At 36.0% G+C, this 14639-nt stretch overlaps 1 protein-coding gene across 7 annotated transcripts; it reads left to right on the plus strand.

Annotated features, from left to right (window-relative positions):
- Window positions 1–649: 649 nt before the first annotated feature.
- LOC113853163 (RNA polymerase II C-terminal domain phosphatase-like 1) lies at window positions 650–14339 on the plus strand. 7 transcript variants are annotated; one of them, XR_003502487.1, is made up of 19 exons: window positions 669–1265; window positions 2102–2572; window positions 2928–3138; window positions 3332–3489; window positions 3595–3665; window positions 3869–3974; window positions 4114–4197; window positions 4284–4886; window positions 5003–5060; window positions 5241–5281; window positions 5392–5445; window positions 5915–6011; window positions 6091–6326; window positions 6435–6524; window positions 7023–7088; window positions 7213–7286; window positions 13308–13522; window positions 13685–13863; window positions 13954–14185. XR_003502487.1 is itself a non-coding variant. In XM_027483648.1 (17 exons), the coding sequence occupies exons 1-17, from the start codon at window positions 1005–1007 to the stop codon at window positions 13414–13416; spliced, it is 2880 nt and encodes a 959-aa protein (XP_027339449.1). In that variant the 5' UTR covers window positions 669–1004; the 3' UTR covers window positions 13417–14187. The 7 variants fall into 7 exon arrangements, 3 of the variants coding, with proteins under 3 accessions (XP_027339449.1, XP_027339451.1, XP_027339450.1); XR_003502484.1 differs by having other exon boundaries at window positions 650–1265; window positions 5151–5281; window positions 13685–14339; XR_003502486.1 differs by having other exon boundaries at window positions 13308–13527; window positions 13685–14268.
- The last annotated feature ends 300 nt before the right edge of the window (window positions 14340–14639 follow it).

A 14639-nucleotide genomic window follows, 5' to 3' on the forward strand; every position in this document is an offset into this window, starting at 1 on the left:
CACACCAGACAAGGAATATGTTTTTAAAAAATCCTATTTTGAGAAATTTTTTAAAAAAGTATTATTTAAATAAATTTGCCCATGATAAAGAAAAACCTAAATTTTAAAATTTAGTAAAGAAAAAAAGGCTTAAATTTTAAAATTGAATTTGAAATTCCAAGGAAGTAACACATAAAAACAAACAACTTTTCTTTTTATAATAAATAACTTTTGAAATTAGATCATTGTACTCAACAGTTGAAGATCGAAGTGTAACCGGTAAGCATGGGAGCATGTCACTGACATATTTACTACAAAATCAGGTGCGACTGTGCGTGAAGGTCAAACAAAGAACAAGCATAACTCATAACAAGCACGAAAACTTGCATCCAATAAATAGTGGACACGTAAACTCATCCTCAGCCACATCTCCGTACATTATAATTTACCCATTCCACACACTCTCCATTCTGTTTCCCAAACCCACCCACCAACTCGTTCGTTTCTTCACGTCACAAAACTTGAAAGCATCACATCCCAAGTCCAACTAAATTATGGGAGGCAAAATATAATATTATTCATATTCGCCCACTTAACTTTTAAAATTTATAAAAGCACCCCACTTGTTTTTTTTTTCAGACCAAACATTTGTTATTATTTATACTCACTGGCTTGCCATTTGCCAGAGTATTCTACTTTCGACCTTTCGTTCTGCGGATCTAGGGTTTCTCTTCGAAATCACCACCATCGTTTTCCTCAATAGCCATCGCCATTCCCTAACCAACATCACCTCAAACAATCACTCAGGGATTGAGGTTCATGACAGCGCGTTTGGAATTTTCATCCGGATCTAAAATTTTGTCAGAACAATAGGGTTTAATATTCTTTTATACATATATTTTGTTGCCGTTAATCGAAAAATTTGGGATGAATTTAAAGTATTCTCGATGAAACAATCTGGAATTTTTTTTGTGAAAGCCGCAACAAGATTTTTGTGATTTTGAAGTAGTAAAGAACAAGGGAAAATGTACAAGTCTTTGGTATACTATAGGGAAGTGGTATTGGGAGAGGTAGAGATATATCTAGAAGAGAACCAGAACATGCATCTGAAAGAAATCAGAATAAGTCACTTCTCACAACCAAGTGAAAGGTGCACACCACTTGCTGTGCTTCACACCCTTGCTACCTGTGGTGTTTGCTTCAAAATGGAGTCAAAGACCTTGCAGACAGAACAGCAACAGGATGCGCTCTTTCACTTGCACTCTTCATGTATCAGGGAAAACAAGGTATAATTAGCAAAACTTGTAAAAGCGAAAACACATACTACTAAGGAACTAGACATTTTAAACTTTGACTTGAAAGAAAAAGTGAAAAACAACTCACATTCCAAACACAAGCATATGGACTCCGGAGTCTGGACAGAATCTCAGATGACTTATCTTGAAATTACACCCTAAGTCTTTGACGATTCTAATTTTTTATAATAATTGTCTCAATAAATTGAATTTGCTGTTTTAAGGACCAAATGTTGCAGGAACTGCTTAAAGGGGTGCCCCCAGTTGAATGACTTGACTACACACTTTTCCTTTACTCAGGCTTACCCCAAATTGGGTTATGAAGACTGACTGTTGTTTCTTGTGAATCTTATAACTAGTTGCCAAGGCTTGTTTGTTATGTTGGATGGCATGTGATGATTTTCAAATGTAGCACCCAAGGTCCATGTTACAATCTCTTGCAATTTGCGAATGAATAAACCGTAAATTCATTGAAAATTTGAAGTCTAAACAAACAAATGTTTTACAAACAAAACAGAATATAGATTATGTTAATCATGTATCACTACACAAGCGTTGTACTCTGCTTATGAGAACATGTTAAGACAGATTAGCCATGAGAGCTATTCTTGATATTTTCATAAGGAATATCAGAAAAGGATTGTCTTCTAGTTCTGGCACTCTATATTTGACATTTGTTGACAAACTGCTGACTTAAAACCTTGTCAACTTTTGTTTCTTTTCTATTTGAACATTCATTACCCATAAATTATATGTGGATGTCAATTTCCACTTTTCTAAATTCTGTTGCTGGATTTTAATCATGATTCCAACATTGGCTCCTGCAGACTGCTGTAATACCACAGGGTGGGGAAGAAATACGTTTGGTTGCAATGTATTCACGGAATAATGATAGACCTTGTTTCTGGGGATTTGTTGTTGCCTCTGGACTCTACAATTCATGCCTTGCAATGTTAAATCTAAGATGTTTGGCTTTAGTGTTTGATCTGGATGAAACTCTTATAGTAGCAAACACAATGCGCTCCTTTGAGGATAGAATTGAGGCGCTCCATCGAAAAATAAACTCTGAGGTAGATCCACAACGAATTTCTGGTATGCAGGCAGAGATTAAGCGATACCTAGATGACAAGTGTATATTGAAGCAATATGCTGAAAATGATCAAGTTGTTGATAGTGGGAAAGTGATAAAAGTTCAATCTGAGATTGTTCCAGCGTTGTCTGATGGTCATCAGTCTATAGTTCGACCACTGATACGGTTACAGGAAAAGAACATTATTCTGACACGCATCAATCCGCAGGTATGTAATGTTTCTATATCCAATTATTTGAGTGCACACTTCAGCATCTTGGGATTGTGCATCTTCGTTATTATTCCTCAATGATCTTGTTCTCAAACGATGCTATGATGCCTAACATTAGCATGAATTCTGCCTTTTAATCATTTGTACCGGAGATTATATGATTCACATAATGGTTTTCTACAATGCCCTATGCTAAAAGCATGTGTTTATGTGTCTCTAGCAGAAGCTTTCACGTTTGATTTGATGATTTCAACATGAATAGATATTACATTTTTGCTGTAGTTTTTTTCACATATATAAACTGATAGACTTGCCAGAATCATTGCTCTTACAATAACTTGTCTTTGGAAAGATTCGTGACACTAGTGTTCTTGTGAGGGTGAGACCTGCATGGGAAGATCTCCGGAGCTACCTGACAGCAAGAGGGCGCAAGCGTTTTGAGGTTTTTGTTTGCACAATGGCTGAAAGGGACTATGCACTAGAAATGTGGAGGCTTCTTGATCCAGATTTGAATCTTATAAATTCAAAAGAACTATTAGATCGTATTGTATGTGTCAAGTCTGGTAAGTGGCATTCTTTTTAACTATTATTTTTCTTTTCAAATGAGAAGCTTTATGTGCAATGGAATAGCCAAAGGAACCAAATTAAAAGGATGACAATAGCCTGCATTTGAAATTTAAAATCCATGCCAGTTTTTCTGTTGTTACTGTTCATTTACTTTTTATGCTTCTTGTGTGTTTCTATATATTATAACAGGTTTAAAGAAATCATTATTTAATGTATTCCAAGATGGATTTTGCCATCCAAGGATGGCATTGATCATTGACGATCGCTTGAAAGTGTGGGATGAGAAAGACCAACCCCGGGTGCATGTTGTCCCTGCATTTGCTCCGTACTATGCTTCTCAAGCTGAAGTAATTTCACTTACCTATATAACTGGATACTCAATATCTTCAGTTTCATATGTAAAGTTTCGTTATTTATAGTGTTCTAACTGATGAAACCTATTTGTCCTGTAGGCAAGCAATGCTATCCCTATCTTGTGTCTTGCAAGAAATATTGCTTGCAATGTTAGGGGGGGCTTCTTCAAGTAAGAATCAAATGTTCCAAATATTTTCTTCAGTATGCATATTTTTACACCTGAAGGAGGGGGGGGGGGGGAGAGAGGATCTCATTTATTTTCCCTAACAAATTGTACAAACCTTTTTTTGATATAAGTTATAACTTGGTTTTTGAAAACTTCACTTTTTCCCAATAAAAATAAAGGTAATTCTTGGACCTGATTTGTGACAGGGATTTTGATGATGGGCTCTTACAAAAGATCCCTCTGATTGCTTATGAAGATGATATCAAAGATATACCTTCTCCCCCCGATGTGAGCAATTATCTAGTTTCAGAGGTTAGTGTACATTCAAGTATGTGTGTTATTTACTAGTGAGTACAATATGCTGAATTAGTATGTTGAGATTTAAGCAGAATGAGAATAATTTAATTTTGTCATATATATGTGTGTGTCTCTTTGTTTTATTGTTGTTCAGGATGATGCATCTGCTACCAATGGAGATAAAGATTCACTTCTACTTGATGGCATGGCAGATGCTGAAGTCGAAAGAAGATTAAAGGTAACAACCTGAGTCTGAATGAATGAGATGCCTGTTATACATATCATTAAACATTTTGTTATCTTTGTGACTCTACTTGCTTTTAGGATGCAACATCAGCATGTTCAACTATCCCTGCAGTGACTGCTAATTTAGATCCCAGACTCAATTCTGCTGCTTCTCTTCAACACACAATGGTGTCTTCTTCTGGTACAGTTGCACCACCAACAGCACAAGCATCTGTGATGCAATTTGGCAATGTACAGATCCCTCAATCTACTACTCTAGTTAAGCCAATGGGTCAAGTTGCTCCTCCAGAACCGATCTTGCATAGTTCTCCTGCCAGAGAAGAGGGTGAAGTACCTGAATCCGAATTAGACCCAGATACAAGGCGTAGGCTTCTCATATTGCAACATGGGCAAGATACAAGGGAGAACACATCAAGTGAACCTCCATTTCCCATTAGACATCCCATACAAGGCTCTGTTCCCTGTGTCCCATCACATAGGGGATGGTTTTCTGTAGAAGAGGAGATGGGTACACAGGCACAGCAACTTAGTCGGCTAGTACCTAAAGAATTCCCTGCAGATTCTGAACCATTGCATATTGAGAAGCACTGGCCTCATTGTCCACCACTGTTGTCCAACGTTGACAATTCAATTTCATCTTGTAGAACTCTCCATGAGAGCCACCAAAGATTGCCAAAGGAGGTTAATGCTTATAAAAAATTTCAGTCTATTATGTTTGACAGTTTGCTGGAGGGTCATACTCTTAGATTTTTTAGTAATTCAGTTAATTAATTAAACTAAAGATAATTTCTTTGCAGGTTCATCATAGGGATGATGGCTCAAGCCAATCACACCCTAGTTTTCATTCCTTCCCTGGTAAGCTATGGCACTTGTGTCTGAATATTTGGTCGGTTCTAATGTTTTGTGTTATTGTTAGAATGACATGATATTATGGTTGTCATGAAGGTGATGACAATCCCTTGAGTAGTTCATCTTATAGCAACAAGGATTTTGACTCTAAATCTGGACGTTCTTTGTTTCATGCTGATACTACAGTTGGAGTATTAAAGGAAATTGCACAGAAGTGCAGAACTAGAGTGAGTGGAAATATGTGTCTATAAGAAAATAGTTGGATGGCATTGCAGCATAGATTATTAATATTATCTGAATGTATCGTTGAAAGTTTCTGTTGCTTTTTTGTCAACAGGTGGAATTCCGGTCATCATTAGTTGCTAGTACCGCATTACAATTCTCCATTGAGGTATCTTTCATTCTGGGAAGCAAGGTCTTCTGAGTCCTTGTTGATTATGTTTGCATGTAATTTATATATTACATTTCTTCTCTGGCAATCAGAGTTATTTATGATATAGTTTGATTTCAATTAATTTTGGATAAAATTTCTCATTTTAAAATCAATGAATCCACAAATATTTTTTCTATAGTTAACTGCAAGAAACTGACTTTGACCAATATAGTCTAAGCTTTTTATTAATTTTATGACTTCCATTCACTAAATGCAGGGTTGGGTGTCTTATATCGTAATGAGTAGATTTGGAATTGTTGCCTTTATTGTTTTATCTGTAATTAATCTAATATTTCTTTAATCAGGGGTGCAAATTTGGTTCCATTTTGCTTGCTATACAGTGGAGTCGCTTACTAAAATATATAGTTCATTATATTTATTTAGAGTTTGTTGATACACGTTGATCTGATGTCAATCTTATTTGCAGGCATGGTTCGCTGGGAAAAAGGTTGGTGAAGGAATTGGTAGAACTAGAAGGGAAGCTCAACGCAAGGCTGCTGAGTGTTCAATCAAACAATTGGCCGGTGAGATTTTCTAATTTTTTTAATAATGACTTGATAGATATGACATTTTATTTTGACCATTTTTATAATATTTTTGTAGATGTATATATGTCTCATGTTAAGGCAAATTCTGGTTCTAATTATGGTGATGTGAGTGGATTTCATGGTTCAAACGACAATGGTTTTGTGGGTGGTGTTAATCCTCTTGATAATCAGCTATTTCCTAAAGAAGAGTCAGTTTCATTCTCAATTGCATCTGAGCCATCTAGGGTTTTAGATCCTAGGTTGGAAGTCTCTACAAGGTCAATGGGTTCAATTTCTGCTCTCAGAGAATTGGTAAGCTTTTTAATAAATATAGGAAGCAATTTTGGCCCATTTATTCATTATGCTATGTTAATAATCGTTATGTATATATACAATAAATTTTCCATTCAACTTCTTTAGTGCATGATGGAGGGTCTTGCTGTCAGTTTTCAATCTCTGCCAATTCCAGTATCAACAAATTCTGTTCGGAAAGATGAAGTACATGCACAGGTTTGTAATTTATGCATGAGCAAAATATACTAGTGTTGTGTATGTACTGGTTCAGAATTAGAGAAAGAATGAATACAAGTGTTCATCTCAAGATTTTGCGAGCCTGATAGCATATATCTGCCAATCTCTTAGGCTTCTAACTGACCATCATGAACTAACTCTATTTACAACTCCATTGGGTTTACCTAACATGTTGCTTTCCATTCTACTTATGTAGTTTATAATTCTTTTTTTTAGGAGAATTATTGAATTGTTGCTGAAATATGAACATTGGGGATTCGAGCTGAAATTCCCCTTTACTATTTTGCATCTAGTATAGTGTAGTAGTTTTGCAAACACCCTGCTTGTAGGGTTTATAAACTATGAAAGAAGCCTTCTCAGCTACAAGGCACTTTTGTCGTTTCTCTTTTCCCCTACACTGTAAATATTGTTTAGTTCTGAATTCTGGTTTTCTTAGTAAGTTCTGGAAGTTTTTTAAACAATTTTCCATTGTTTTAGGTGGAGATAGATGGCCTGGTCTTTGCCAAAGGGATTGGGTTAACATGGGATGAGGCTAAAATGCAGGTATCTTATTGTATTTAGTTATGAACTATTATTTATAGATATATATGTCTGTATAAATGAATTTGATTAACTTAGTCATATGGTGTTGGAGCACTAGTCTAAAATGCTTTCTTTTTTCCTTCAGGCTGCTGAGAAGGCACTTGGAAGTCTGAGAACAAGGCTTGGTCAAGGCACTCGGAAGCCGCTGGGTTCACCCAGGTTTGTTATTTTTTACCTGACGATTTTGTATATGTGATTTTCTTTAATTGTATTACACAATGGACGAACTTGTATCTGTAAATATAAAACGCTTTTCAATGTTGTGCTTCCTTGATCTAGCATGTTGTGATTTGCACCCATTGGAATTGTTGTGGTAGAAGATATGAAACACCTAAAACAGAGTAACAAACAGAGAACAAGATGAAAAACTAATGCGGAATAATGATAAGCAAAATCTAAAATAGGACGATAGAACTCAAACGAATTTACGTGGTTCACCAAGATAGGCTATGTCCACGGGCAGTAACAGAATTTCCACTATGAAAAATTGAGCATACAAAGATGATCATCCACCAAAGCAATTACAAACTCTCTTGCAATGTGGAAGAAGAAATAACCCTACTCTTAAAGCTGAGAATACTCTCTCACCTTTATTTTGTTTACATCACACTATATATTAACTTGTTCTGAATTGACTCTATATAAACCAAGATATAATAAAAACAGTTATAACCAAAAGGTTCAGAAGCAGAAGGTTCAAGCAGAAAGGTATGTTCATACTTAGCGGAAACCAAGTACAAGAGGATTTAGACCATAACCTCACAAATCTTCACCTTGGACTCAATCTTCTTTACACATACTCATACATGGATAATCAACAATAAACTTTCTACAACTGCCTAGCTCTTGCAAGGCTATTTCCACTTGTCAACATTGAGTAAGCCCAAACAATGCATAAACTTGCTCCTAGGTTAGTAGGCTTAGTAAAGATATCATCTGGTTTATCTTTTACTAATCTTTTGCACTTTAATTCTTGTCTCAGTCCTCAAGAAGTGATGCCTCACATTTATGTGTTTGGTGCTCTTATGATGAACCTGATCCTTTTTCAAATAGATGGCACTCAAGCTGTCACAGAAGATCACAACATGCTCTTGAGGAATACCCAAACGTCCAATTTTTCCTTTCAACCAAATGCCTTCTTTTGCAGCTTCAGCCAAGGCCATACACTCTGCCTCTATAGTTGACAAAGCAACCGAAGGTTGAAGAGTTGTCTTACAGCTCACAGTTGAACTTCCCAAAATAAAGACATAACTTGTGACAGATCTTCTACCATCTAAATCTCCAGCATAATCGGAATCTAAGTATCAGCCTACCATGCAAGCATTTTTAGCTCTATAGATCAATCCAACATCAGTAGTACCCTTCAAATACTAGAATATCCTTTTCACCGCCTATCAATGCTCCTTCCTAGGTTGACTCATATATTTGTTCATCACTCCCACTGCATGTGCAATATCTAGTCTTGCGCATACTATTGCATACATAAGACTCCCAACAACACTTGCATATGGCACCTTGGACATATGCTCCAACTTCTTCTGAGTCTAAGATGTATAAGTAATACAAAATTTTGTCTTGGCAGCAGAGTGAGTGCTTAAGGACTTTGCAATAACCATCCCAAATTGAGATAACACTTTTTGAATGTAAATTTCTTGAGATAAGAAAAGTTTCTTCGTAGTGCAATCCCTTTAGATTTCTATACCCAAATTTTACCTTTTGAATTTCTGACTTGTCTTGAGTTGCTATAAGCATATCATCCACATACAATAACAAATAAATGAAAGATTCATCTTCCAACTTGTTGTGGTAAACGCAACAGTCATATGGGCTCCTACAAAACCAATGACTCACCATGAAGCTGTCAAACCTCTTATACCATTGCCTAGGTTATTGTTTTAGACCATACAAGAATTTCTTTTCAAACAACAAACATGGTCCTCTTTGCCAAGAACCTCAAACCTTTCTAACTAGTTCATAAAGATCTTTTCCTCCATCTCTCTATAAAAATGTTGTTTTCACATTCAATTGCTCAAACTCTAAAGCTATATTTGGGAGTTGTGTTTAGGAAGGATGCAGAGAGAAAGGGAGGGGTTAGGAGGAGTTAATCCTTATTTGGAAGTTATTTAATTAGGAGGAAAAGGGTTTGAGAGGTTTTCTAAACTCTCTAAAGCCCTCTCAATGCTAGTTTTTTGAGTTCTCCCAAATTTAGAGGTTTTTCATAAGTTTTCTCTCTCTCACTCCTTCACTCTTCTACGATTAGGATTCTAATTTTTTGTTTAATGTTAGTTTTTCAAGTGAAATTTTTTAAAAGAATTTATAAAAAAAATAAAAATATTAATTTTTATAAAAAAAAATATTTATTTTTTATTTTTTTGTAAAAATAAAAAATATAAAAAAAAGATATAAAATATAATATTATTTATATACTTAAATCTTCCATCACCCTCATCTCTCAATATTAAACATCTAAATAAAGGAAGGGTTTAATCTCCTTCCCCCTTCCTTCCCCTTTCAAATTCTTCTCTTTTCCCCCCTTTCAAACTCCCAAATAAAGCCTAAGTCTTTGTGTGCTATTAAGGCTAATAACATTCGGATCGAAGTATGCCTCATAACACGTGAGAAAATTTTGTTGTAATTCACTCCTTCCTTTTGACTTTATCCTTTTGCAATCAGGTGAACTTTATACCTAACACGCTTTGATCTTGGGTCACCTGTCTTTTTCTTAAAATTCCATTTACAACCAACAACTCCATTCTTTTTGGTAAATTGACCACCTCCCAAGTATGATTCTTTTGAAAAGACTTCATCTCTTCTCCTATGGCAGCAATCCACTGAGAAGAATCAGCTCTAGTAATTGCCACCTTGTAGCTTGTAGGTTCAAGAAATTGTACTTCCTTTGCTACATGTAAGACATATGCTACCATGTCCTCAAAGCCATATCTTTGAGGTGATTTATGCTGCCTACGTGGTCTCCCAGTAGCTATGTCCTGCAACCGAGTCTCTACTACCTGTTCAACGAGCTTTTCTTCAATGTCATCAGTCTTCAGCATATCAAAATTTGAATTTGGCTTTAGAGTTACACATATCTCCACCTCTTTATTAGAACACTCCACCTATTTACTTGAAACACCAGAAACTTCCAATACCAGGTGAAGCCTAGAACTTTCATCAAAAGAATTATCCTACTGATCACAACTTTCTTTTTAGCTAGAGACCAAATTTTATACCCTTTCAGCCCATAGCCCATGAACAACCCCTTATTAGCTTTAGGTTCTAACTTACCCTCATTAACATGATAATAAGTAGGATATCCAAATACTCTTAAAATAGAGCAATCAAAAGGTTTATTATACCATACCTCCATAGGGGATTTATAGTCTATAGTAGTAGTGGAAGACATGTTTACCAAATAACAAGTTGTGTTAATTGCCTATGTCTGGAAGTTTCTGCTTAGGCCAGCATTAGAGAGCATGCATCTAGCTCTTTCAAGTAATGTTCTATTCATCCTCTCAACAACTCCACTTTGCTGTGGGCTATGTCTCACTGTGTGGTGTCCCACAATACCTTCTCTACAAAATTTGTTAAAATCCCCATAACAAAACTCCAAGTCATTGTCGGTCCTTATATATTTCACCTTCTCCCCTTGTTGATTCTCCACTAGAATCTTCCAATGCTTGAGCATTATGAAGGCTTAACTTTTCTGCTGCAACATAAAAACCCATGTCATTCTTGAGTAATCATTAATAATGGGGAAAGAAAATATCTGGCACCACCCAAGGAAGGAACATGAGAAGGTCCTCAGCAATCCGTATGAACATAATCCAAAATCACTTTTGTGGTATGCACTACCTTAGAAAACTTTGTCTTGTGTTGCTTCCCAAACACACAACGCTCACAAAACTCCAATTGAATGATTTTGTGGCCACCCAAACGCCCTTGTTTGCTAAGAACATCCAAACCTCTTTCACACATCTGCCCTAAACGCATATGCCATAGTCTAGTCAAATCTAACCCAACTTTCTCCTCCTAAGATGCCGCTGAAAATGTACCAGATAGTGTTGATCCTTGCAACGCGTACAAGTTTCCTATTTTCTTTCCTCTCATCATAATAGAAACACTTTCTTAACATGCATCACTCCACCTTGAACAATACATTCAAGACCTTTTGAATCTAATACTCTAATAGAAATAAGATTTTTTTTTCAATTCTGGAACATGATGGACATCAATGAGTGTACGAACAACTCCATCATGTATCCTAATTTGTATAGAAATTACTCTAGCAACTTTGCAAGGTACTTTGTTGCCTAACAGCACGTTTCCTCCATCCTTCCTATCATATGTGACAAACCAGCCTATGTTTGGACACATGTGATAGGAAGGCCCAGAATCAAGTACCCATTGCTCAATTAAATCGTTTGATTCTTCAATTGCGAGTACCAAGTCCACTTCGGATGAGAAATCTGCTTCTTGAACCACTGCAGCAACTGAATTCTTCTTAGGACAGTCCTTTTTCCCATGTCCAAGATCATTACAAACATAGCATGCATCCTTGGCCAACTTTCCCCCTCTTCTTCTTACCCTTCTTTTTCTTTTGTTGTCCCTTTCCATTTTCCAAAACCACTAGTCCTGATGCCAGATTCTCTTCATCCCCAAACGCCTTATGTCGAAGTTTCGTCTCATGAAGACTTGCCCTCACCTCTTCTAAAGTGATGCTATCCTTCCCAACACTTTGAGAACTAACAAAATTCTCATATGATGTAGGTAGCAACACCAAGAGTATCATCGCAACATCTTCATCATCAATCTTGATGTCAATGTTGCATAGATCCATTAGGATAGAGTTCAACTCATCCAAATGATCCTTCAAAGATGATTCTTTCTTCATACGAAGCCCAAACAATCTTCTCTTCAACAGCAACTTGTTGAATATTGATTTAGACATATAAAGGCTTTCCAACTTCAACCAAAAACCTGCCTCTGTTTCTTCTTCAGCCACTTCATATATCACCTCATCTAACCTCATCTAACAAAGATAGTAATATCAATGAATGTGTCTTTTCCTCTTGTACTGCAGGCTCATCATCTACTCCATTCTTGGCTTGACCCGAAAGAGGTGCCCGCAACCATTGGTTCTTCAATAAAGCCCGCATCTTGAGGCGCCAAGACTGAAACTGTTCTTGCCATGGAATTTCTTGATCTTTATGTTCGGAGACATCTTTCCCAAAAAAAATGTTGCAAAATGGCACAAGAAAGGTTGTTCACAACACAATCTTGCAAACTCATCAGATATTCCCTTCTTTCACTTCCTAACCTCTTCAAGATTCTGCTTCTTCTTTGTTGTCAAACCCCACTAACAGCTCCAAAACCTTGGTAGCTCTTGATAACAATTGTTGATGGTAGAAGATATGAAACACCTAAAAAAGAGTGTAGAGTAACACACAGAGAACAAGACGAGAAACTAATGAAGAATAATGATAAGCAAAATCAAAGATAAGAAGATAAAACTCAAACAAATTTACATGGTTCACCCAAGATAGGCTACGTACACAGGCAGTAACAAAATCTCCACTATGAAAAATTGAGCATACAAAGATGATCATCCATCAAAGCAATTACAAACTCTTTTGCAATGTGGAAAGAAGAAATAACCCTTCTCTTAAAGCTGAGAAAACTCACTTTTATTTTGTTTACATCACACTATATACATTAACTTGTTCTGAATTGACCAAGATATGATAAAAACAGTTATAACCAGAAAGTTCAGAAGCAGTAGGTTCAAGCAGAAAGGGATGTCCATACTTGGCAGAAACCAAGTACAAGAGAATATAGACTATAACCTCACAGGAATTAAGCAGTTAAATCTTCACAATGCAATAGAGATCACAAAATACCTGGAATGTATGAGCTAAACTTGCAATTTCTATTGTTTTTCTGTGCTTCGAATTGGGTTTATTTGGTGCAATTTAAGCTATATTTTCTTTTATTGGTCAATATTGACAATTGTAAGTCAATGTGATATGATAGAGAAAACTGATTAGACAAAGCCACACACAGATATGTCAGCTTCTGTGACAATAAATTATTTTTTAATCTTTACACCACTTGAAGGGATTTCAGTATTTCATTTGTTGTTTTCTTACTTTCTTATTGCTTCTTTCTTATTATATTATAAATCAGGTCACTGCAAGGATTACCAAATAAACGACTAAAGCAAGAATATCCTCAAATTCTGCAACGGTTTCCCTCTTCTGCTAGATATCCCAGGAATGCTTCTCTTGTTCCTTGAAAAGTGTGACTGGATTCATCTCACTTAGTCAGTATGACTTTTATAGGACATATATTTCTTATTGAAGCAACAATTCAAAGAATGGCTGTCGATTGGATGACTTCCAGTTAAGTGGGTGCTTGGTCTTTCAGTCTTTTTGTTGTTGAGTCCAATGCCAAGTAGAACACCCACTTTTCATATCAATTTATGATCCTCACTGATGTGGGATTAGATACTGAACATATATTTTGAGGAAATATTTACATCTTGTTCATCTCATGCAATGCAGTGCCAGTTGTGTGTATTTGGGAATGCTCTGTGGCGAGCCCAGAAGATGACACAGTTGCAGTTGCTTTTCTGTGCTTTGCATACCCGGTGCAAGTTTTAATGCAAAAGAGTTGTCTATTGGAATTGAGCATTTGATCAGGATTTTTATTGACCGAAGCCATGATGCACCATTCAGCACAGGTCTTTTTACACCTGAAGTTAGTTTTCACTAACCTTACCACCTTACTTTTAACTATTTTCAACTGAATCACGAAATGCCATTCAGTACAGCTATACAGGTATTTCAATGCTTGAAGTTGGTTTTCATTAACGTTACCTCCAATTTGTCTTTCATGTTGCTGACAATTCTATCGCTGTGTACTTGTTTGGAGACACGGTTATTTGGCAATTTTTCTAGGTTAGTTCACAGAAGTAGTACAGTTTATCAGTTTTGATTATTATTATTTTTTATTCCCAAACCTTTTGGTGACACAATTATTTATTTGTTCAATAGAAATCTCTCACAATTAATCGTGTGTGCTTGTATCTGTTGCTGTCGGTGCACGATATTGTATTTGAGGTGTACATGCAACATATTACTCTGCTGAAAACTTAATTGTAGCCTGGAGTAACAGCTTACTATGCTCACTGTTAATACTATATGAAGAATATTTAGCTAATGACTCTGTTTTGAAGAAAAGTGGATGAATATATAGACACAAAATGGGTGGTTAAAAATGATTGAATGAAAATATAGCACAACTTTGCACTAGGATGCATCAGGATTTAGGGATTCTGTGTAGTAATTCATAATGTAAAAGGTTTGGAATGGAGTGGAGTGGAAAGGTAAAAGAATACCACTTTATTTTACCCATGGTTGGCAGATTTTAAGTGATAACCAAATATTGTTTGTAATAGTAAATTTGTGTTATCAACAATTAATCATACTATACACGATATAATGACTAAAAGAAATC

This window comes from Abrus precatorius, unplaced genomic scaffold, assembly GCF_003935025.1.
Source record: "Abrus precatorius isolate BTA unplaced genomic scaffold, Abrus_2018 Scaffold10, whole genome shotgun sequence".
Classification (NCBI taxonomy): Eukaryota; Viridiplantae; Streptophyta; class Magnoliopsida; order Fabales; family Fabaceae; genus Abrus; species Abrus precatorius.